General features: G+C 36.3%; 3 protein-coding genes across 7 annotated transcripts in view; all 3 read left to right on the top strand.

Annotated features, from left to right (window-relative positions):
- Positions 1-21,163, top strand: part of sbb (scribbler) — a 704,451-nt gene that overhangs the window by 19,736 nt on the left and 663,552 nt on the right. The gene's annotated exons all lie outside the window — the stretch shown is intronic.
- Positions 5,599-19,526, top strand: LOC141406371 (uncharacterized). Its single transcript, XM_073991713.1, has 2 exons — positions 5,599-5,686; positions 17,717-19,526. The coding sequence occupies exons 1-2, from the start codon at positions 5,614-5,616 to the stop codon at positions 18,544-18,546; spliced, it is 903 nt and encodes a 300-aa protein (XP_073847814.1). The 5' UTR covers positions 5,599-5,613; the 3' UTR covers positions 18,547-19,526.
- LOC141406370 (uncharacterized) lies at positions 7,658-19,526 on the top strand. Its single transcript, XM_073991712.1, has 2 exons — positions 7,658-9,723; positions 9,792-19,526. The coding sequence occupies exons 1-2, from the start codon at positions 8,327-8,329 to the stop codon at positions 12,631-12,633; spliced, it is 4,239 nt and encodes a 1,412-aa protein (XP_073847813.1). The 5' UTR covers positions 7,658-8,326; the 3' UTR covers positions 12,634-19,526.

Here is a 21,163-nt window from a genome sequence, read left to right as displayed (position 1 = left end):
GAGTTGGTTAGCAGTATGGTTTCTGCCCAGATTTCCGTGATTAGCGCCCAGATGACTCAACAGGTTGAGGCAAGCGTGGCATCAGCCATCGCCAGACTGTTGTCAAATAACGCTCAGAGCAATGTACCACCGCAACAAGCAGTACCCCCTCCACGAATGCAGACACTTCCCGATATCGAGGATCAAACTTTTAGAGACCAGCTTGGTATTCCTCCCCCTAATGATCATAATACTAGTGCCTCTAACAGATCTCAACCGATGCGCTCTAATTTAGATTTTAATTCTTCGGGGTACGGCACGAACGCTTCCTCAGATCTCCACCTGCGTCCAGACAAAGTTCTCCAGATTATGTCAAACTGGAAACTAAAGTTTAACGGTGGAATGAACGGTTTGTCGGTTGACAATTTCATATACCGTGTGGAAGCGTTGACTTATCAAACGTTGCAGGGAAATTTTGAGATACTATGCGGAAACGCTAGTTCACTGTTCGACGGTAAGGCCAATGATTGGTTTTGGCGGCACCATCGGTCCGTCAGTTCAATCAACTGGAATGGGTTATGCAAAGCTCTAAGGGAGCAGTATCGGGACTCGCGCACGGATTTAGACATACGAGAGCTTATTAGAGAGAGAAAGCAAAGACCTAATGAGTCTTTTGACAATTTCTACGAGTCGATTGTTACTCTGACAGATCGGCTTAAGACTCCCCTTTCTGAGAAGACGTTAGTGGAAACCCTTCGAAGAAACCTACTACCCGAGATACAACACGAAATCCTCAACATCGAACTGAACTCTTTGCAACATTTGAGGGATACCTGTCGTCGCCGTGAATTTTTCATGCAGGACATGAGACGCAGGCATGGGTTCGCCACAGCGAAACCAGTACCAATGGGCAAGAGGATTTCGGAGCTGGAGGTAGAGGGAGTAGAAGTTTTGGACACTCCAGACTTAACCCTGGAGGAAGTTTCAGCTGTAAGTCTTGTGTGTTGGAACTGCAAGCAAGGTGGACATCGCTATCAGGAATGTCTTTCTGATCGCACTATATTTTGCTATGGGTGCGGTGCCCCTGACACCTACAAGCCAAGCTGCTCCAAATGCAGTCCAAAAAACTCCAAAGGGAATGCACTGAAGAGTGCCACATTTCCAACCAGATCGATGCATCAAGAGTAAAAATCGTTAAAAGACACACACCCGGACTTGACAAACCAATCAATAATGCGACTAAATCCGACTTTATAGAGTCTAAAGACTCAATACCTCGGTTGGGACACTCTATGAATTCCACGCAGACAAGAAATTGTAGTTTTAAGCCATTTCACATACGGATGAGGGAATACGAGATTGCTCGGGAGAGGATTTTTAAAGAGGGGCAAGTCAAAACTTCCAGGTCATCCAAGCGAATAAAGTCCTTTTGGAAGAAAGTTAAAGGATTCCAGCGCAAGCTAGTTTCTTCCATTCTGGGTAACCCTTCGGATGTAAGACCTTACGCTGAAGTGGTTTTGTTCGGTAATAGAATGTTGGGACTCCTGGATACGGGAGCCTCAATTAGTTGTATAGGGGCTGAAGCAGCTCAGAAGTTTTTGAGTTCCAAATCCCCGTTTAAGAGTCTAAAGTCAACAGTCAGAACTGCTGATGGAAACGGACAGAATGTAGTGGGCTTGGTAGAAACAACTATAACATTTAAAGGCGTTCAAATGCCAATAGACATTTTCATTATCCCCAGTCTAGACGGAGACCTTTACCTTGGAGTAGATTTCTGGGAGAAATTTAACCTATTGCCAACGGAATTCAGTCGGAATGCTAACAGGTCATTGGCTGGCATATCAGAACTTTGTGACCAGATCCCCCTCTCACAAGTTCAGAAGCAACGTTTAGACCAAGTTGTTGATCTCTTTCCCTCATATTCTAAGCAAGGTCTCGGTCGTACGGATATTCTCTGCCATTCTATTGATACGGGTGAAGCTAAGCCTATCAAACAGCGGCATTTCCCCGTATCCCCTGCCATCGAAAAACTCATATACGAGGAACTTGACCGAATGATAGCTCTCGATGTTATTGAGGAGTCCAGCAGCGCCTGGTCATCCCCGGTAGTATTGCATCGAAAGCCGGGAAAAAACCGCCTCTGTTTGGACAGCCGAAAGCTTAATTCTGTCACTGTAGGGGATGCATATCCCTTGCCCCAAATTGACGGTATATTGAGTAGGCTGCCGAAAGCAGAGTATATAACGAGTCTGGACCTGAAGGATGCCTTTTGGCAGATTCCTTTGGACCAGAAATCTCGGGAAAAGACAGCTTTCACCGTCCCTGGGAGGCCCCTGTATCACTTTAAGGTCATGCCATTCGGGCTATGTAATGCCCCTCAGACCATGACTCGTTTGATGGATAAAGTGATACCGGCGGACCTCAGGGCGGAGGTGTTCGTCTATCTTGACGATCTTCTGGTCATATCGGAGTCTTTTGAAAGGCATCTGGATGTGCTCAGACGTGTTGCCAGGTGTATTCGGGAATCGGGTCTCACAATTAACGTGGAAAAAAGCCACTTTTGCGTGCCTGAAGTCAAATATCTGGGGCATGTTGTTGGAAACGGGGTAATACGAACTGACCCTGAGAAGGTTTCGGCTATAACCGATTTCCCACCACCTCGATCTGTTAAACAAGTTCGTAGATTTTTAGGAATGACCGGTTGGTACCGGAAGTTTATTAGGGATTATGCTTCGATAACCACGCCTATGACTGATTTGCTACAAGGAAAAAAGAAGTTTGTATGGACCGAGGAAGCCCAAAAGGCTTTTGAGGTTTTAAAGTCTCATTTGAGTTCAGCCCCTGTTCTGCACAGCCCGAACTTTTCACAGCCGTTTTTCATACACTGTGACGCTAGCAGAACAGGAATAGGAAGCGTATTGGTGCAGAAGAATGCGGAGGGTGAAGAGGTTCCTATCGCCTTTATGTCGAGGAAACTCAACCAAGCCCAACGCAATTATTCAGTCACCGAACAAGAATGCTTGGCAGCAATGCTGAGTGTTAAAAAGTTCAGACCTTACGTGGAAGGACATGAGTTCACGATAATCACTGACCATGCGTCATTGAAGTGGCTCATGTCCCAAACGGATCTGAGTACAAGGCTGGCTCGATGGGCTTTAAAACTGCAGGGATACAAATTTAGCATACAGCATAGACGTGGTAGTTTGAACATAGTCCCTGATACCCTTTCAAGGGCCAATACGGACGATCTGTCTGCGATAGGTTGTTTATCAGAAATTGAAAGTAACTCTGGGTTATTTGTAGATTTGAAATCGCCACATTTTCAATCCACCGAATATTTGCAGCTTCGGGATAAAATAAGTCAAAACCTTGATCACCTGCCTGATTTGAAAATCATAGACGGATTCTTATACCGGAGGACAGAGCATGCTACTGGGGACCAGATTCATGATGATCTGGCCTGGAAGTTGTGGGTACCACGGGAGCTAGTACCCGATGTTTTACGTAAAGCTCACGATGAACCTTTGGCGTCGCATGGAGGCATAAATAAAACTTTGGCGAGAATACGTAAATTTTATTACTGGCCCAACTTGGTAATAGATGTCAAGGAGTACGTTAATAATTGTGAAACCTGTAAGTCTACCAAGCACCCTAATACCGTCCTCAGACCTCCGATGGGTCAGACCTCTTCGACTTGCAGATTCTTCCAAAAATTGTATGTCGACTTCCTGGGTCCGTATCCAAGGTCGAGGTCAGGGCACATTGGTATATTTGTTGTGTTGGATCACTACTCCAAATTTCCTTTTTTAAAAGCGGTGAAGAAGTTCACGGCGGATGTTGTTGCGACCTACTTAGAGAGTGACCTTTTTCATACTTTCGGGGTCCCGGAAACCATTGTCTCAGACAATGGCTCACAATTCAAGTCTAACATATTTAACCAACTACTTAAACGATATGGTGTACAGCACGTTTACACTGCTGTGCATACACCCCAAGCAAATGCATCCGAAAGGGTAAATAGGTCGGTGTTATCTGCGATTAAGTCCTACGTCAAGCCCAATCAAAAGAACTGGGATGAATTTCTGAGTAGCATTTGCTGCTCTTTACGATCCTCGATTCATTCGGCTATAGGGACTAGCCCCTATTATCTCACATTCGGACAGAACATGATAACAAATGGTGCTACTTATTCACTCCTTAGGCAGTTGGAGCTGTTGGAGGATCGGGGTGTACGTTTCGATAGAAATGATTCGAGAGAAGTAATGGCGAAGAAAGCTTCAGACTTGATGGCTAAACAATTTTGTAGAAATGAGAAGGCATATAATTTGCGTTGTAAAGAAGTTTCATACGTTGTAGGCCAAGAAGTTTTCAGGCGAAATTTCAAGCAAAGTAATTTTGAGCAGGGTTACAACGCCAAATTAGCCCCTACCTTTGTGAAGGCCCGTGTCAGAAGGAAAATAGGGCAGTCGTATTATGAGCTTGAGGATTTACAAGGGAATGTGGTTGGCACTTATCATGCCAAGGACATTCGCCAATGAGCATTTACATGGTATCTCTTTGTATGGCAAGCTTTGTCAGACTCGTGTCGGAATCCTTCCCCGAAGTCTGATCCTGGCGGGGGGGAATGTAGTGTCGCGCTTGCCAGAATTGTGTATTTTTCCCCTTTTTGATATCATTCAACCAGCTTATTGCCTTGTTTAATTTTCAAACCACAAAACTCGTTACAAAATGTTAACGAGCATCTCTACCGCCATCTGGTTGTACTTTTTTGGATGGTTAACTTGGCTATTTATCAGCTTATGGTTAATTGCACCTGTTTCATTGTTACTCGCTTTTGCTCAGAAATATGTCACCTAACTTAAGGAGTTTGTAAAACTTCCTGTTCTCGACCATTTTGTCGTCATCCATTCCGGAGGAACGGTTCACAGTCGTTGATAAAGTCTAATTCTGATCTAATTGTAATATAGTTTTACACACTAATATTTTTTTAATCTTGGCCTTACTCAAGGCATGGTAAGTTGTGCCGAACTGATTTTATTAAGTTTTGATGATGGCTCACAAACGATTGCATTTTATTATTTAGATTATTTCAATCACCAGAAATCTACACATCTGTGAGCGACAAGATTGCATATATAATCATTCACCTCTACTCCACGTCATCAACAGTAATTTTTTTCTATTCGTTCTGGTGCCCTTTCGTACAATCGGTAATACTTTGCCATATGTTTTATTATTAGTCTCAATTTAATTGAGAATCAAATTTTTCTCATTCCCCCTTGTTAGAATCGGCGCCTGGTAGCTTGTGCAAGTATTTGCTGGCAGAGAATTAACAAGCAATAAAAATACTGGTTTTCTGTCAACACCAAGTTTGGTTATTTGTTCACGTTACATTGATCGTCAACGGAATCTCATTTATTGTCGAACTGTGATTCAAGAAATAAGTGCGACCACACAGCCTGTAATTTTATTGCCTATAAAGGAACAAGTAACAAGGATCAAAAACCTATTACAACGTTGTGATTCATCCTTATCGAAAAGTGCCAGAAGCTATATTAATGATCTAATTGGAAGAACGTGTCTGGAGTTTGCGTTTGACCATAGTGTAATTTCCATAAGTAACCCCTCTGTGAAATGGGGCAACAACAAAACAGCACTGAAGGCAGCGTGCCAGACCAGCAAAAGTTGATTAGTGATCAGTATAAGTGTAATTAAGTATTCCCAACCAAATTGTGAAATCTAAGTGCGAAATCCCCAGAATATGAATTTACCATCATTCCATGGAATTAGATTTGTTTTAGATTGGCAGTGATTTGCTGTGTAATTATAAAGAATTATCAAAATTTATTAACTACCTGACGTGTTAAGTGTTCAATGACGTCATCGTTAATATTTCATTGGTTGTAAATTCATAGGCTGGCGATTTTATACCCCGTTCAATTCTATTTCTTTTTTATTAACAAACGATCTCCCCAACAAAGGCAACCACACAATCATCATACACAAATGCCATAACATAGATTTGAGTGTTACATACAAACATTCTAATTGTTTGTTCTCATCATTAACGGAATACTGGGTTGTGTGATTGGCTAATTGTTGATAGAACAACGCATGTATCTTGAATTGCTAAGCGTAAATCCATAAGCGTGTTGCGGATGATGAATATTGTAAACATGTTTAGCAACATTGTTGCGGAGAGGTAGAACCGACAGCCAAAAAGAAATTCATTTAAATATATCACCATCTCTTACTGCAGCAAGTCTCTTCGAAAGGCCTTTCGTCGTGGGATGAGCACCAGAACAACAACAATTGAGTAAGTGATAACCGTTAAACTCTTTTAATAATATCAACATTATTATTGTAATACGAATGAGAAATTTCATATTGGCTATTGGACACCAGTAGAGGGGTAATGCCGGTTCTGGATCAGTAATTTGATACCTTTTTACCTCCTGTCTGTGTGTGTGTGTGTGTGTGTGTGAGAGAGTGTGTGTGTGTGTGTGTGAGAGAGAGAGAGAGAGGGAGAGAAGGAGAGAGAGAGAGTGTGTGTGTGTGTGAGAGAGAGAGTATTTGGAGAGCGAGGGTTAAATTTAACTGCACAGTGGGTCAAAACAACAAAAAATTACAAGAAATATGATAGGCTAAGCCACCTATATGAACGGATGAGGGGGAGAGAGCCCGAGAATTTGAGAGAGACCCACATTTTTTCGATAATATAATCAAGAATACATACATACATACATATGTAAGCGTTTAAATATAAGCGAGGCAAAATATGAAACAATGTTGCTTATTTTAACTCCTGTATGTGTGAAGCAAAATATGAAACAATGTTGCTTATTTTACCTCCTGTATGTGTGAAGCAAAATATGAAACAAAGTTGCAAATTTTACCTCTTGTATGTGTGAAGCAAAATATGAAACAATGTTGCATATTTTACCTCTTGTATGTGTGAAGCAAAATATGAAACAATGTTGCATATTTTACCTCTTGTATGTGTGAAGCAAAATATGAAACAATGTTGCATATTTTACCTCCTGTTTGTGTGAAGCAAAATATGAAACAATGTTGCATATTTTACCTCCTGTGTGTAGGAGTAAGCTATATTTTACCTCCTGTATATGTGCTGTAGAGAGCGAGACCGAGATTTGAGGAGAGAACCACATTTAACCAGAGCCAGAGCGAGAAGTTGAGAGAGAACCACACTTAACCTGTATATATGCGGGAGAGACCCACATTTTTTTTTTCAATAATATAACCAAGAATACATACATATGTAAGCTTTTAAATATAAGCGAGGCAAAATATGAAACAATGTTGCATATTTTACCTCCTGTATGTGTGAAGCAAAATATGAAACAAAGTTGCAAATTTTACCTCTTGTATGTGTGAAGCAAAATATGAAACAATGTTGCATATTTTACCTCCTGTATGTGTGAAGCAAAATATGAAACAATGTTGCATATTTTACCTCCTGTATATGTGTGGGAGGGAGCCAGACCGAGAAGTTGAGAGAGAACCACATTTGATCGCTAATGTAAACAAAATACATTTCAATATATGTCTGTCCGTAAGCATGCCGAATCATGATCGTAATCAAAGTGGATTTTTCCGTCCGTCCGCCAGTCTCTCTGTGAGCATGTTCATTCATGTTCATAACTTAACATATGTATGCCCAATTAATTTCACAATATTGTGAAATTATTGATGGTGGTTGACAAATTTCGTATAAAAAGCAAATAATCTTAAATAAGATTCAATGTATACCCAATTAATTTCACAAGTTTGTGAAATTATTGATGATGGTCAGGTTCGTTCGTCTTTTGAATTTCATAACGCTATGAGTTGAGATGAATGTCAGAGTTTCTCATATTGCAACAAAAACCCAAGAGTAAACATTAAGTGGCCATGAAATGATTCGTACAAATTCTTTCCATTGTTTTACTCCATGTTAGCGTACTGGTGATCGATACATTGACCAAAAATTTGATTTTTGTCAACGAGCATTAGGTCATTTGTTTACATTTAACAAATGTAAACAAATCTGCAGTATTCTATGCTACAAGAATATTTCTTTGTTCGTAGGAATTCTTGCCCTTTGTGGGTATTACACAGTTTGAGTCTGCAATGCATGTGTTTATGTTGACCATCATGTGGAGGGGGATAGGGGGTCAAGTGTGATGTGGGGATTAGGTTGAAGGCGGATTTTGATTCTGGAATACAATCAATACTTTGATTCATTCAAATAATTATATATTGATGGGAATTGTTGAGAACATCATCAGTACTTAACAAGTCACGGATTATTCAACATCGCATTCCAAAATTCTAATTGCTTTTAAAAATGGCTAAATATACTTGCATTTATTGTGCTACTACTTTCAATGTTAAACGCGAGTTTTTAAAACACGTAAAAATGCATTGTAAAAATTGTGGTCAACTGTTTAGTAATTGTTATCAACTAAAATTTCACCAACTGACAAAACATGCCCAATCAAGTGAAACAAATATACAATTCATTAATCAACATCAAGTTTTAAGTGTTACCCAACAACAACAACCAACTGAATCATTTATTCAAAGCTCAGAACTTCAACAACATCAACAAGTTTATACTGGTATCCAACAACAACCAACTATTGCATCTAATCAAATCTCACAAATTCAACAACAACAAGCTTTAACTCTTTCTCAACAACAACCAACTGTAACATCTAATCAGAAACCAAAACAACAAGAACAACCAACTGTATCGCAGATGAATGCACCTAAAATAGACAAAATTAATCGGGCCGATAAGCTATGTGAAGAGTGCAACGTTACAGTGAAGAATATGATATCTCATATTCGAAGTGAGAATCATCGCAGTGTTGTTAGAAAAAATTTGGAAAAAAATATAAAAATTATAAAAAGTGCATTCAATCAGAACATTACTTGTTATGAAATTGAAAACACTAAAGACATAATATTACCCCGTGATTTTCTAAGAGACGCTAAAGACTCAATAATAAAATGTTTAAAATTTGAGTTGATTGAAAAAAATTGTATCAAAGTCAATATGGAGCTGCAGGGACAATATGTGAAGCCCACCGCTGTAAAAGAGAATCAGTCAAAATCTACAGAGTCGACAGCAACAGAACAAGTGTTTAATCACATATCAAAGACTGTAATCCTGTCCCTAGGTGATGATCTAGATGAAATCTTTACCAACCAAGAGAATGAACTTGTCGACAAATCAGACGAGTTTCAAGAAAGAGGTTCTGGTTGGGCCTTGGAAAAACTTTTAAAAATTGACATCAATATTAACAAAGTCAATTTAACTCGAGGTTCACAATTCATCCCAACACCAACAACATTGAGAACAAAACATGCATGCATAAACATTCAAAATAAAGATGAATATTGCTTTAAATGGTGTATGGTAGCGGCACTAAGTTTCCCGAGAACAATGAATGTCGATAGACCATCTACATATAAAGTCGATGTCAAGCAGGATGTCATCCGTCTCGATTCAGGAATAACATTAAACTTTATGGGTTTAAGTTTTCCATTGGCTCTAAAGGATGTAAAACAATTTGAAAAAGCCAACCCCGAAATCAGCATAAATGTTTACGGATATGAGCGATATTCCATTGAAGGTCCATACTACCTTACAAAGGAGGAAAAAAGACATCATATTAACCTGATTTTACTCAACGATGGGGATAAATTCCATTACATATGGATTAAGAACATGTCACGGTAATATATCAACATTTAATAATACTCAAATCATTGACTAATTAATTGTATATTTCTGTTAATTTCAGACTTTTATCGTCACAACTAAGTGCTCATGAACACGCAGTGTATATCTGCAACGGTTGCGCCCAACATTTTCATAAGGAGAAGGACCTCGATATTCACAAAAAGCAATGTGGAGGTGTAGTTTGCAGCATGCCCAAGACAAAGAAGGACGCGATACTCAAATTTGTAAACTACAAAAAGATGCTGAGGGTGGGCATTAGTATATATGCTGATGCTGAGAGCGTATTGAAACATAAGGAGCAGGAACCCAATAACATCGGAAAAACAGAGCAAGTAAAAGAGCACGTACCATGTGCTTTTAGTTATAATATAAAATGTAGTTTTGACTCTAGTTTAGATAAGTTCTTTACTTATACTGGCCCCGATGCTCCTAAAGTTTTCTTAGAAAATTTAATTAATGATTGCAAGTTTTTTTATAATAACTATTTGTCAAAAGTTAAACCAATGATTACATTAACACCCGAAGAAGAATTACACTTTAAAACAAGTGTCAGATGCCACATATGCGATGAACCGTTAGGTGGTGATAGAGTTCGTGATCATTGCCACCTAACTGGTAAATATCGCGGGCCTGCACATAATCGTTGTAATCTGCAGTATCAAATACCTAAATTCATCCCAATTTTTTTCCATAACTTCTCATCATATGACTGTCACCTTTTTATTAAAGAATTATCTAATTTTGGTGGAGATATAAAAGTAATTCCTCAAAATAAGGAACTTTATATATCCATGTCTTATTTCATTAATATGAAAGATGATGAGTCGAATAACACTACTAGCTCCAATAGTAGTGTTGTTGTAGGAGAAGAGGATGAAGAAGAATGGAGTGATGAGGGAGAGGATTCAGAGGGAGAAGATGTAGGGGGGGAAAGACAATGTGAAAAAGACAAGAAGAAAAAGAAGAGACAAAACAGACTTGAACTACGTTTCCTGGACAGTTTTAGATTCATGCCTACAAGTTTAGACAAATTGGCGAAGAATTTGCCTAAAGACGATTTTCATGCGGTGAAATCATATTTCCCTAAGGAGAAAGATTTTACGCTCTTGACAAGGAAAGGTGTTTTTCCTTATGATTATCTTTCATCATTTGAAAAACTAAAAGATACCCAACTACCACCCATAGAAGAATTTTACAATAAAATGACAGATTCTGAATGTTCAGTAGAGGACTATAACCATGCAAAACAAGTTTGGTCACATTTTCGTTGTCAGACTTTGCAAGATTATATGGAGTTGTACCTGAAAACAGATGTCCTCTTACTAACAGACGTCTTTGAAAATTTTCGAGATGTCTGTATGAATATTCACAAATTAGATCCTTGTCAATATTTCACAGCTCCATCTCTATCTTGGGATGCAATGCTTCTCTGCACCAAGGTTGAGCTTGAGCTTTTTACAGATATAAATATGTACAATTTCTGTAAAAATGCTATTAGAGGTGGACTAACCCAGTGCTCCAATAGACATTCCGTAGCCAATAATGAAGATGTCCCCAATTATGATAAAAGCAAGCCAGAAGTAAACATATATTATTTGGACGTTAATAATTTATATGGAACAGCCATGACAAAACCTCTCCCAGAAAAAAATTTCAAGTGGGAAGAGGACTTGGAAATATTTAATGATCCTAATGTGATACAATTAATTCCAGATGATAATATAACTGGCTACATATTAGAGGTTGATCTCGATTACCCTCAGCATCTTCATGACAAACATAATGACTTACCCTTTTGTCCAGAAAACAAATGTGTTGGGGGGTCTAAAACTAAAAAGTTAATTGCGGACTTGACAGACAAAAAATCGTACACAATTCATTATTCTGCTTTAAAACAATGTTTGCAACATGGACTGATTCTTAAGAAAGTACATAGAGTTTTGTCATTTACACAACGTGCCTGGTTAGCTCCCTATATATTAAAGAATAATATGCATCGAGAAAATGCTAAAAATGCATTTGAAAAAGATTTTTTCAAATTGCTGAATAACTCGGTATACGGTAAGACTATGGAAAATATAGACAAGAGGAAAACTGTTAAAATTGTAACAGAGTGGGAGGACAAGAATAACAAGAAGAAAAGAAATGTAGCTAGCAAGCTAATTGCTAAACCCAATTTCCATAGTCTTTCTATATTTTCTGAAAATATGGTAGCTATCCAGATGCAAAACGTAAAAGTAAAATATGATAAACCATTATATTTAGGCTTTTGCGTGCTAGAAATATCAAAGCTGTTAATGTATGCTTTCCTTTATGACTTTCTGAAAGCAAAATTCGGCGACGCCTTTATTTTAAATTATATGGACACGGACTCTTTCATCATAACATTTAAAGGACTTAATCTATATAGGGTATTGACTTTGAAAGAAATAGAGGAAAGGTTTGACACATCAGACTTCTCACCCAACAATAAGTATGGTATTCCTCTCATTAATAAAAAGAAATTGGGTATGATGAAGGATGAAAATAACGGAAAAACCATGATTGAGTTTGTAGGTCTTCGTCCTAAAGTCTATGCTATCAAAGTAGTTGATAGCGACGATGTGAAGAAATCTAAGGGTGTTAAAAAATCCGTAATAAAAAAATATACAATAGATACATATAGAGAATGCTTATATGATAAAAAGGTTTTGTATGACACAATGTATACATTTAGGTCAAGACAGCATACTATAACCACAGACAAAATTACAAAAATATCTCTAAGCCATCAAGACGACAAACGTTTTATAAGAGAAGATGGTATAAGTACATATGCTTGGGGCCACTATAAACTAAACAATATAAATGAGGATTTAAACACGGATAATTTAGATTCACCTGTCCCAATGGACATTGATTAAAATGTAAATATATTAAATTAAGGAATAAAAATAAATTAAGGAATAAAATCTAATGTATAAATATTGGTTACTAATTGCCTTACTGCTAGTATTTAAACATATTATCATTAAAATTTCAGCATTATTTTCATGTTACTTTTTAGAAATTACACATGGTATTTGTACTAATCTTTTTTATCAATGTTTTACTAAATAACAATATATTATTAATAATAATACTAACTTTACACATAAAAACCATTATTTTTACTAATTATCTATGTACTATTACAAACTACATACATTTATAACGTTTTTTGAAAAAATAAAACAATACTTTTTATAATTGAAATTACAAAACAATGTGTTTTATTTTATTATTGAGTTTACATGATATAATGGTAAGTATGCAAAGAACTTATACTATTTTTCGAACGATTCCAGTCAATGGAACATACTCCACCAGACGATCATGGATAATTAAGCAATATGCTGAGGTATTTTGAGGAATTGGTGTATTGTTTTCAAGAAATTGATTTTTCTATAGTCTGACAAATGAATGTGTTGTACTTTCCAAACAATGTTTGTAATGGTGAGTTGAATTTCTTCGTTTTCAGTAGTTGAATAACATACATTTTTATCGTTGGCGCTTCTCAAGAGAATCAGGTCATGTTTACTGTTGCAAATTACTTTATTAAAGTCCTCTGCAAAGCCCAGTAGACGATTCAAGGGAACACAAAAATTGAATGAGCTTGTATTAACGTCACCATCTGGAGCCCATCCTGCATTACTCATAACCTTGCTTTCGGATTCACTTAGAGAAATCCAATTTTTAACTTTTGTTGTGGTACCCAGATAACGAGTACGATCAATTTCAATTCCATTTAGTTCATAGCGAATTTCATCAAACATGTAACCCACACAGTTATTCCTTAGTTTAGCATTCTGCGAAACACCCCCCTTTGAGTTTTTCAAATTTCCTTCAATGTATAGATAGCTCTCCGATGGTAGTATGTAAAGATCTTGATTTTGTATACTTATACGAATTTCATCGTTATTTTTAAATGATTGAATATATGGAACATAGCTATGGTAGTCTCTCTTCACAATATTCTCGTCAGAGAGTGGGCGCTCATTAATATCGAGTATTTCAGACATTTGGTTTGACTTTTAATTTTATAAGCTTTAAAAATTCTTTATTTTCCTTGCTGAGAGGAGGTCTTGACGGTTTGGCGCCTTGATGATGAATGTGTTTTGGTGTTTGTTTATGGGTGTATTTATTGTAAATAATCATGGCTGTCTGGGTCTTATATGAATTCGTAGCGTAATTTCTTCTCCTCTAAAGTTTATCAAGCGGCCTTCTTGATCTAATATGAGTATCTCCAGATGACTTATTTCTTTGACGTTCACCGGCAAATAAATGAGATTCATCGGTCTCTCTGCCAATTTATAGCCTGGAGGGACGTCAAGAGCGAATTCGTGCAGAATATGAGCAGGCGACCCATTCATGAATGAGCCGGTAACAATATTGCAATGTATTTGTATGGCATTAACCTTTAAAATGTTAACTGGAAGGTTTGAAATGTGCTTTTTGCCAGGTTCCAAAACTTTTCCGGTGAAACCAAAGAGTTTTGCAATGGATTTTTCTTTATCAAAGTATATGGGATCATGAGAGGATAAGATCTCTATCTGTAGCGTATTATTGTTGGCTTTAATCTCAATAGATCTGTTAATGTGGATTGCTCTATACTGTGTCTCCCAGTAGTGAGCAATGTCTTGTAGTTCATATGATCCTATGGGTATCTTTATAATTTTGTCTCCGATATGGAAGAGATTGTTATCATTGTCCACATTTGGAATGGAATTGTAGGATTGAAAATCTATTAAACAGCACTCATAACTACCCTCTCCCAATTCAATAGGAGGTGAATAGTTTGAGTGTAAAATTGATGATTTACCCGTCAAAGTAAACGTTGTTGACATTGTAAGATTCTTTCTAGTAATAAGTAAAACATCAAATATACATATGTTTATATAAGGTTTTTATTTATTTTATTAAAATTATTTAAATGTGTTAAGTTTACAATACATTTGTCTTATCTATCCAGGAATTATGCTTGTTTGAAAATCCCAGCCATTTAACAAAGACTTTATCACCCTTTGTTTTTAATATTTTTTCTACTAAGTATGTGTTGGGATATTTTGTGGGTAAAAGTTCTTCTTTATAGAAACATCCATGTATGCGATTTCCTTCGTAGTCTTCTAGTAAATAAGTAGCAGGGTTGGTTAATCGTATTCCTCTTATTTTGAATATTTCTGCAGTCCAATTTGGAGTATACCCCTTTTCAAATTGATGTTTATATTTGCTGATCCGTACATGATCACCAGCACGAAGATTTTGCCTCTTAAAGATTTTTATGTGGTTATATACAGTTTTTAACAACATCTGCTCATTCGATGAGTTTACTTGAATAGGTGCCATTTTTATTGTTCGATGACGAGTTTTGTTGTATTGATCAACCAGGTCTCTATAAATATCAATCCATTGATAATTTCCATTGTAGCTAAACTCCTTCCACATCATACCTTTTAGAGTTCTATTGAAGCGTTCAACAATTGAGGCTTTCAAGACACTGTATGTAGAGTAGTGGTTTATTGAATGTTTCTGCATTAATTTTTTAAATTCCTTGTTGAAAAATTCTTTTCCATCATCGGTTTGCAAATTCTTTGGAATTCTTCCATCTTTCAAAATTTTTTCAAATGCTTTATATACTTCCGTTGCTCTTTTTGTTTTAAGTGCTTCGCACCAGGCAAATTTCGAAAAGGTGTCGATAACAGTAAGCATAAATCTGTATCCCCTGTTTGTTTTGGAATAGTTGCCCATTTCAACTAAATCAGCTTGCCAAAGATCATCGATCCCCTTTGTAATAACCCTTCGTCTTTTAAAATTTCTTCGTGCTTGAGAGTGAAGTTCGTTCACCAATCCTCGTTTTTCCATTATTCAAGTTTTGGGGGATATATTAGAGCAATTGAGTTGAATGGGGGTTGAGATAAGACTTTAAAAATTTCCTTATGTGATTGTTTGAGATGGGATATTTCTTCTCTTAGTTGAGTACACTCCTGAATGATATTTTGGTTTAATACTTCTTGTATGTGCTTGATTTGTGAATGTATGTATGCTTGGTTGACCGCATCCGTTCCTTCTGTTGGGGGTGCAACGTTCCTAATTTTTTTATTTTGCACGTCAAGGTTGTTATCTTCGTCAATATTAATTCCCAGTATTCTCGAAACATTTTCTCTTACTTCTATTGAGTGGGTTTTTGGATTATAATGATGACCAAACTTGTCAACAGTCATAGGTTGTTTGTTTCCTTTAAAGTTTACTTAATAGATTATGTTGCCTTCTCGCAGTTCTTCGATAATGGAAACAATCTCATTAGTATGATTATTGTTTCCGGCTTGTTGTGATGCCATCAACAGCTTTAATCGTTCTACCAACTCGTTGGGATCGTCCCAGTATATATAGTTGGGTTTACTTGGACTTAGTGTCATTAAGCCTTTGCCACTGTGAGTATCCCCCATTAACTTTTTAATTATCCGCTTATATTTTTGTCCTTTGTTCCCCTTGATTCTACCATTAGGGTCATAGTTTATTTTAAATGCATTTGAGTCCAACAAGATTGTTTTATATATGTCGAGTTCTGTAGGATCATATTTTTTGGGGTTTTGATAAAATAAGAGTTCAAACAGTCCTGGTGTAAATGCCCAATTTTTATTTCCAATCGTAATCTTTTCATCGCTGATTTTCAGTGGTTTATCTCCAAACATCCATTCACCATTTTCATCTTTATGCGGTCCATATACTGTATCTAGTTTTTTATTTTTCTTCAAGAGTGTTAGACTAATAGGATCGTCTTCATCATCCTCATTTTCTGAATAAAATGTGTCATCTTTCGAGGTGTTGTAAGTATCATCATTTTGTGAATAATCTCCTTTATCCTCTTTCCCCTCCAATATACTTGGTTCAAGCTTAATCTCCGGTTTATATTTTTTAAAGGGTGTACTCGCTACAAAAGATTCTCTAAATGAATCCATATTCTCCTTCTTGGGTGCAATCATTTTGTTTGCATTCTCAGTCGAAAGCTTTAGTAGTTTGTTTATGGGTTCTGTTAATGGTTTAAAAGTGTTTGTCAATTCAGTAGTTTTAGCATCTTCGCCCATTTTAATGCTTTGAAATTTTCTTTTCAAAACATTTTTGGACTTTACAAGTCGTTTCAACATTGCTTCCTCCATGGTTGCAGGTGTACTAATGTAAATATACTATATAACATCTTTTAAATAATATTATGGTTGAATAAATGTATGAAAGCCTTTTCGATATCTCCCAGAGTGAATTTCATCATCTTTAGAAATCGTTAGAAATCCATATTTTTCTTTCCAGCATTCATGACACATGTCTTTGAAGATATCAAAACTCATGTCGCACCCCACATGATCGTTGTATATGTGTCTTAAATTCAGATCGTCTTGTTTAAACATGATTATCATATTGGCATTATCACGCAACAAATGCTTTGGGATACGGGTGTATGTTTGACATAAGTAAAATGAGTCAACATTCTTATGTCGTCCCATACTAAAGTAGTTTTTAATATTGTTTTGTTTATCACACGCTACATCGTCAAAAATCATGATTGAGTTTGGTTTTATTTCATCTGGTTGTATAACATCATCATTATTGGTGAATGTAAACAACCCCATCCCTTTTACAGAGGAAATCAGTTTCTTTAGGTACTCATATGTCGGTTGATATAGCGATTTTGAATAAATGTAAACATTTTCAAATTTTAATCCATTTGGGCTTTCAATCAAACTAAGCATAACATTCGTCTTTCCACAGTTTGATGGACCCACTATTAATGCTCGTATAGTATTGGGTAACAAAGTACTATGTCGAGGGGTTTTCTTTTGTATAAAGTCCCCATTTCGTACTGTAATTTTAGCTTGTTGCTCAACTAATCTCATGTTTACAACTAATGACTAGTATAAGAACACATGACTATTTATAATATATATAATCAATTTACATATATATTTTGTTTAGCACATGTGAAAAAGTATAAAATGATTGTTTACAACGCAAATCGATTTATTAGAAAGAAAGCCGTTAAAGGAGGAGGACTTGTAAATAAGTTGATAAACTCTCTTCCAGTCGAACTTCATCTACCAGGTTATCAATTTTGTGGCCCAGGTACAAAGCTAAGAAAACGTATACAAAGAGGAGATCAAGGTGTTAATCCACTGGATGCTGCTTGTAGAAAACACGATATTGCTTATTCACAGAACAAAGATATTGAACAACGACATATTGCTGATCGTGAACTAACTGAACGAGCTTGGGAACGACTAAAATCAAAGGATAGTAGCATTGGAGAAAAAATAAACGCATATCTTGTAACTAATATAATGAAGGCAAAGACAAAGCTTGGAATGGGGGTGGGTAATAAGAAACCCAAACAAATACTTGGTCAACAAATATTTAAAAATGCTATAAAGAATGCAACAGATTCCCTTAAAAGCGTTAAACCAACTGATATTAATGCTGCCATCAAAATAGCAAGGAAAGAAATACAAAAGACATTCCGAGGAAAAAAGTCAAAGGTGGTTATACCAAGAGTAATAAGGGTACCCAAAAGGGGAGGATTTCTTCCTCTCATACCTATTCTAACTGGGTTGGGAGCGTTGGGTGCATTAGCTTCGGGCAGTTCAGCGATAACCAATGCAGTTTTGAATGCTAAAAAAGCCAAAGAAGAGTTGCAAGAGCAGACCAGACACAACAAAACCATAGAAGCTATGGGTAAAGGTCTCTATCTCAAACCATACAAAAAAGGCTATGGAATTTATGTTGATGAAAATGAAACGCCAAAAAACTAATAAAACAGCTGCCCAAAGGTCCACATACAGATACATATATCAATACATTTGGAAAGAAATACATCCCTTACTTTAGAGGTGTTTATATGCGAGATAAACTACCTAAAAAGCCTTATCGAATCGAATGTGGTGTCGTAAATTTGGATATTGACAGTGGGCCTGGCACACATTGGGTGGCATATTATAAGAATAATAATATCATCGACTATTACGATAGTTTTGGCAATCTTCAACCTCCAGCTGAAATTTTACGTTACTTGGGATCAGCTACAACATATAATTATAAACGAGATCAACGATTTAATACATACAACTGCGGCCATCTTTGTTTAAAGTTTTTAATGGAAATGAGCAAGATTTTATAAATAAAATACATCAACAACAAAAGTATTCTCTACAGTCTAATACAACTTATCCAAGATGTCGTATCTAATCCAAAGATCGGATGTAGCATTTGCCGACTTTCAATATTGTCATGGAAATGATAAAACCATTTTCATGAAGGAGCTCTCATTTATGTGTGGAACTTCTGTTATTCCGAATCATTTTTTGTTTCGACCACCTTATAGTGCAAAGGAGCTTGATGGAGAAGCACTCAGAACAATCAACTACACCAAAGCACATGTGAATGGATTAGACTGGACCGATGGAGAAATCTGCTACAATGATATCGAGGATGTTCTCTCACCATTAAACAACTATCAATACGTTTTTGTAAATGGGAAAGAAAAGAAATGCTTTTTGGAAAACTATCTTCAAACTAATATTGTTAATTTAGAAAGTAATATGAATCTTAGAACTCGTCAAGATTATTTCACCAACTGTCCAATACATATAGATTCTAAGTATAAATGTGCTGTTAATAATGTATTTAAGATATTTGTTTTCATTGAACAGAAATGGTATTATATTCGTGATATAATACAAGATGGATTGTAAAAACCAAAACATAAAATAAAGATTATAAATAAAACAACAAAGATCTGAGTGTTTTAATTTTTCTCAAATTTTATTCATAGAAGTGTAAGCAATGAATGTGAACAATAATACTAATATTGTTTAAAACTCTCTGGTGCCGCAAACATCTAGACCAATTTCAGGGAGGATATCATCTAAAATATCTTGATTGATGGGAATATTGTTTGTTTAAAGTCTTCTCATTAGCGGACAGCTGTATGACATTCGTAAATGCTCTGCAACAGGACAGTCAGCTTCTTCCCATTGATGAATAACTAATTCACAAAAATAACATCTGGTCAAATCTCCTATACCAATATAATAAAATCCAACTGCAGCCATCGTCTTTGTATCTGGATATGGTAATGGCCAACCATTGAAGGTTTTTAAACGCTCGTCTTCCCTATTAAGCGCAGACATCTTTCTAACTAAAGTACTATTTTCATACTGAATCCTCTATCCCCCCAAATTTAAATAAGAAGCCACAGAAACTTTAAATTTTATAAAAATTCTTTATTTTTGTTTAATACGGTGGATAATAAAATGTTGGAATTTCCAATTGTTTTAACTCTAATTTATATACATCTGCTCCGCTGGAATCTTTCAGGGTAGATTTTGTGATAGCATATCCTCCACCAGCTAATTGTTTCACATGTTCGTCTCCTAGTGAAAGAAATCTTGTTGGCAAGTAAAGAATAGAGTCATTTATCCTCAATACAATTCTCTCCCCATATTTTGTTTTGCTCTTGAATGCTCCGGTGATGATGTAATCCTTGTTGTCCTCCATATCCTTCAAAGGAATTATTGATTTGATGTTGAAGGAATTGAAGAAAGTAATTAAATCTCCGCTCGCCATGTCTTCACTTGTACTTTAACTTTTATACTGTGAATCTTATTTTCGAATTTTTGCTTTTTATACGAAATTTGTCAACCACCATCAATAATTTCACAATATTGTGAAATTAATTGGGCATACATATGTTAAGTTATGAACATGAATGAACATGCTCACAGAGAGACTGGCGGACGGACGGAAAAATCCACTTTGATTACGATCATGATTCGGCATGCTTACGGACAGACATATATTGAAATGTATTTTGTTTACATTAGCGATCAAATGTGGTTCTCTCTCAACTTCTCGGTCTGGCTCCCTCCCACACATATACAGGAGGTAAAATATGCAACATTGTTTCATATTTTGCTTCACACATACAGGAGGTAAAATATGCAACATTGTTTCATATTTTGCCTCGCTTATATTTTAAAGCTTACATATGTATGTATTCTTGGTTATATTGGTTATATATATACAGGTTAAGTGTGGTTCTCTCTCAACTTCTCGCTCTGGTCTGGTTAAATGTGGTTCTCTCCTCAAATCTCGGTCTCGCTCTCTACAGCACATATACAGGAGGTAAAATATGCAACATTGTTTCATATTTTGCTTCACACATACAGGAGGTAAAATATGCAACATTGTTTCATATTTTGCTTCACACATACAGGAGGTAAAATATGCAACATTGTTTCATATTTTGCTTCACACATACAGGAGGTAAAATATGCAACATTGTTTCATATTTTGCCTCGCTTATATTTAAACACTTACATATGTATGTATGTATTCTTGATTATATTATCGAAAAAATGTGGATCTCTC

The sequence above is a fragment of the Musca autumnalis genome, unplaced genomic scaffold (genome assembly GCF_047663935.1).
Source record: "Musca autumnalis isolate F117 unplaced genomic scaffold, ASM4766393v1 scaffold_5, whole genome shotgun sequence".
NCBI lineage: Eukaryota > Metazoa > Arthropoda > Insecta > Diptera > Muscidae > Musca > Musca autumnalis.
This window is presented reverse-complemented; position numbering and strand designations above follow the sequence as displayed.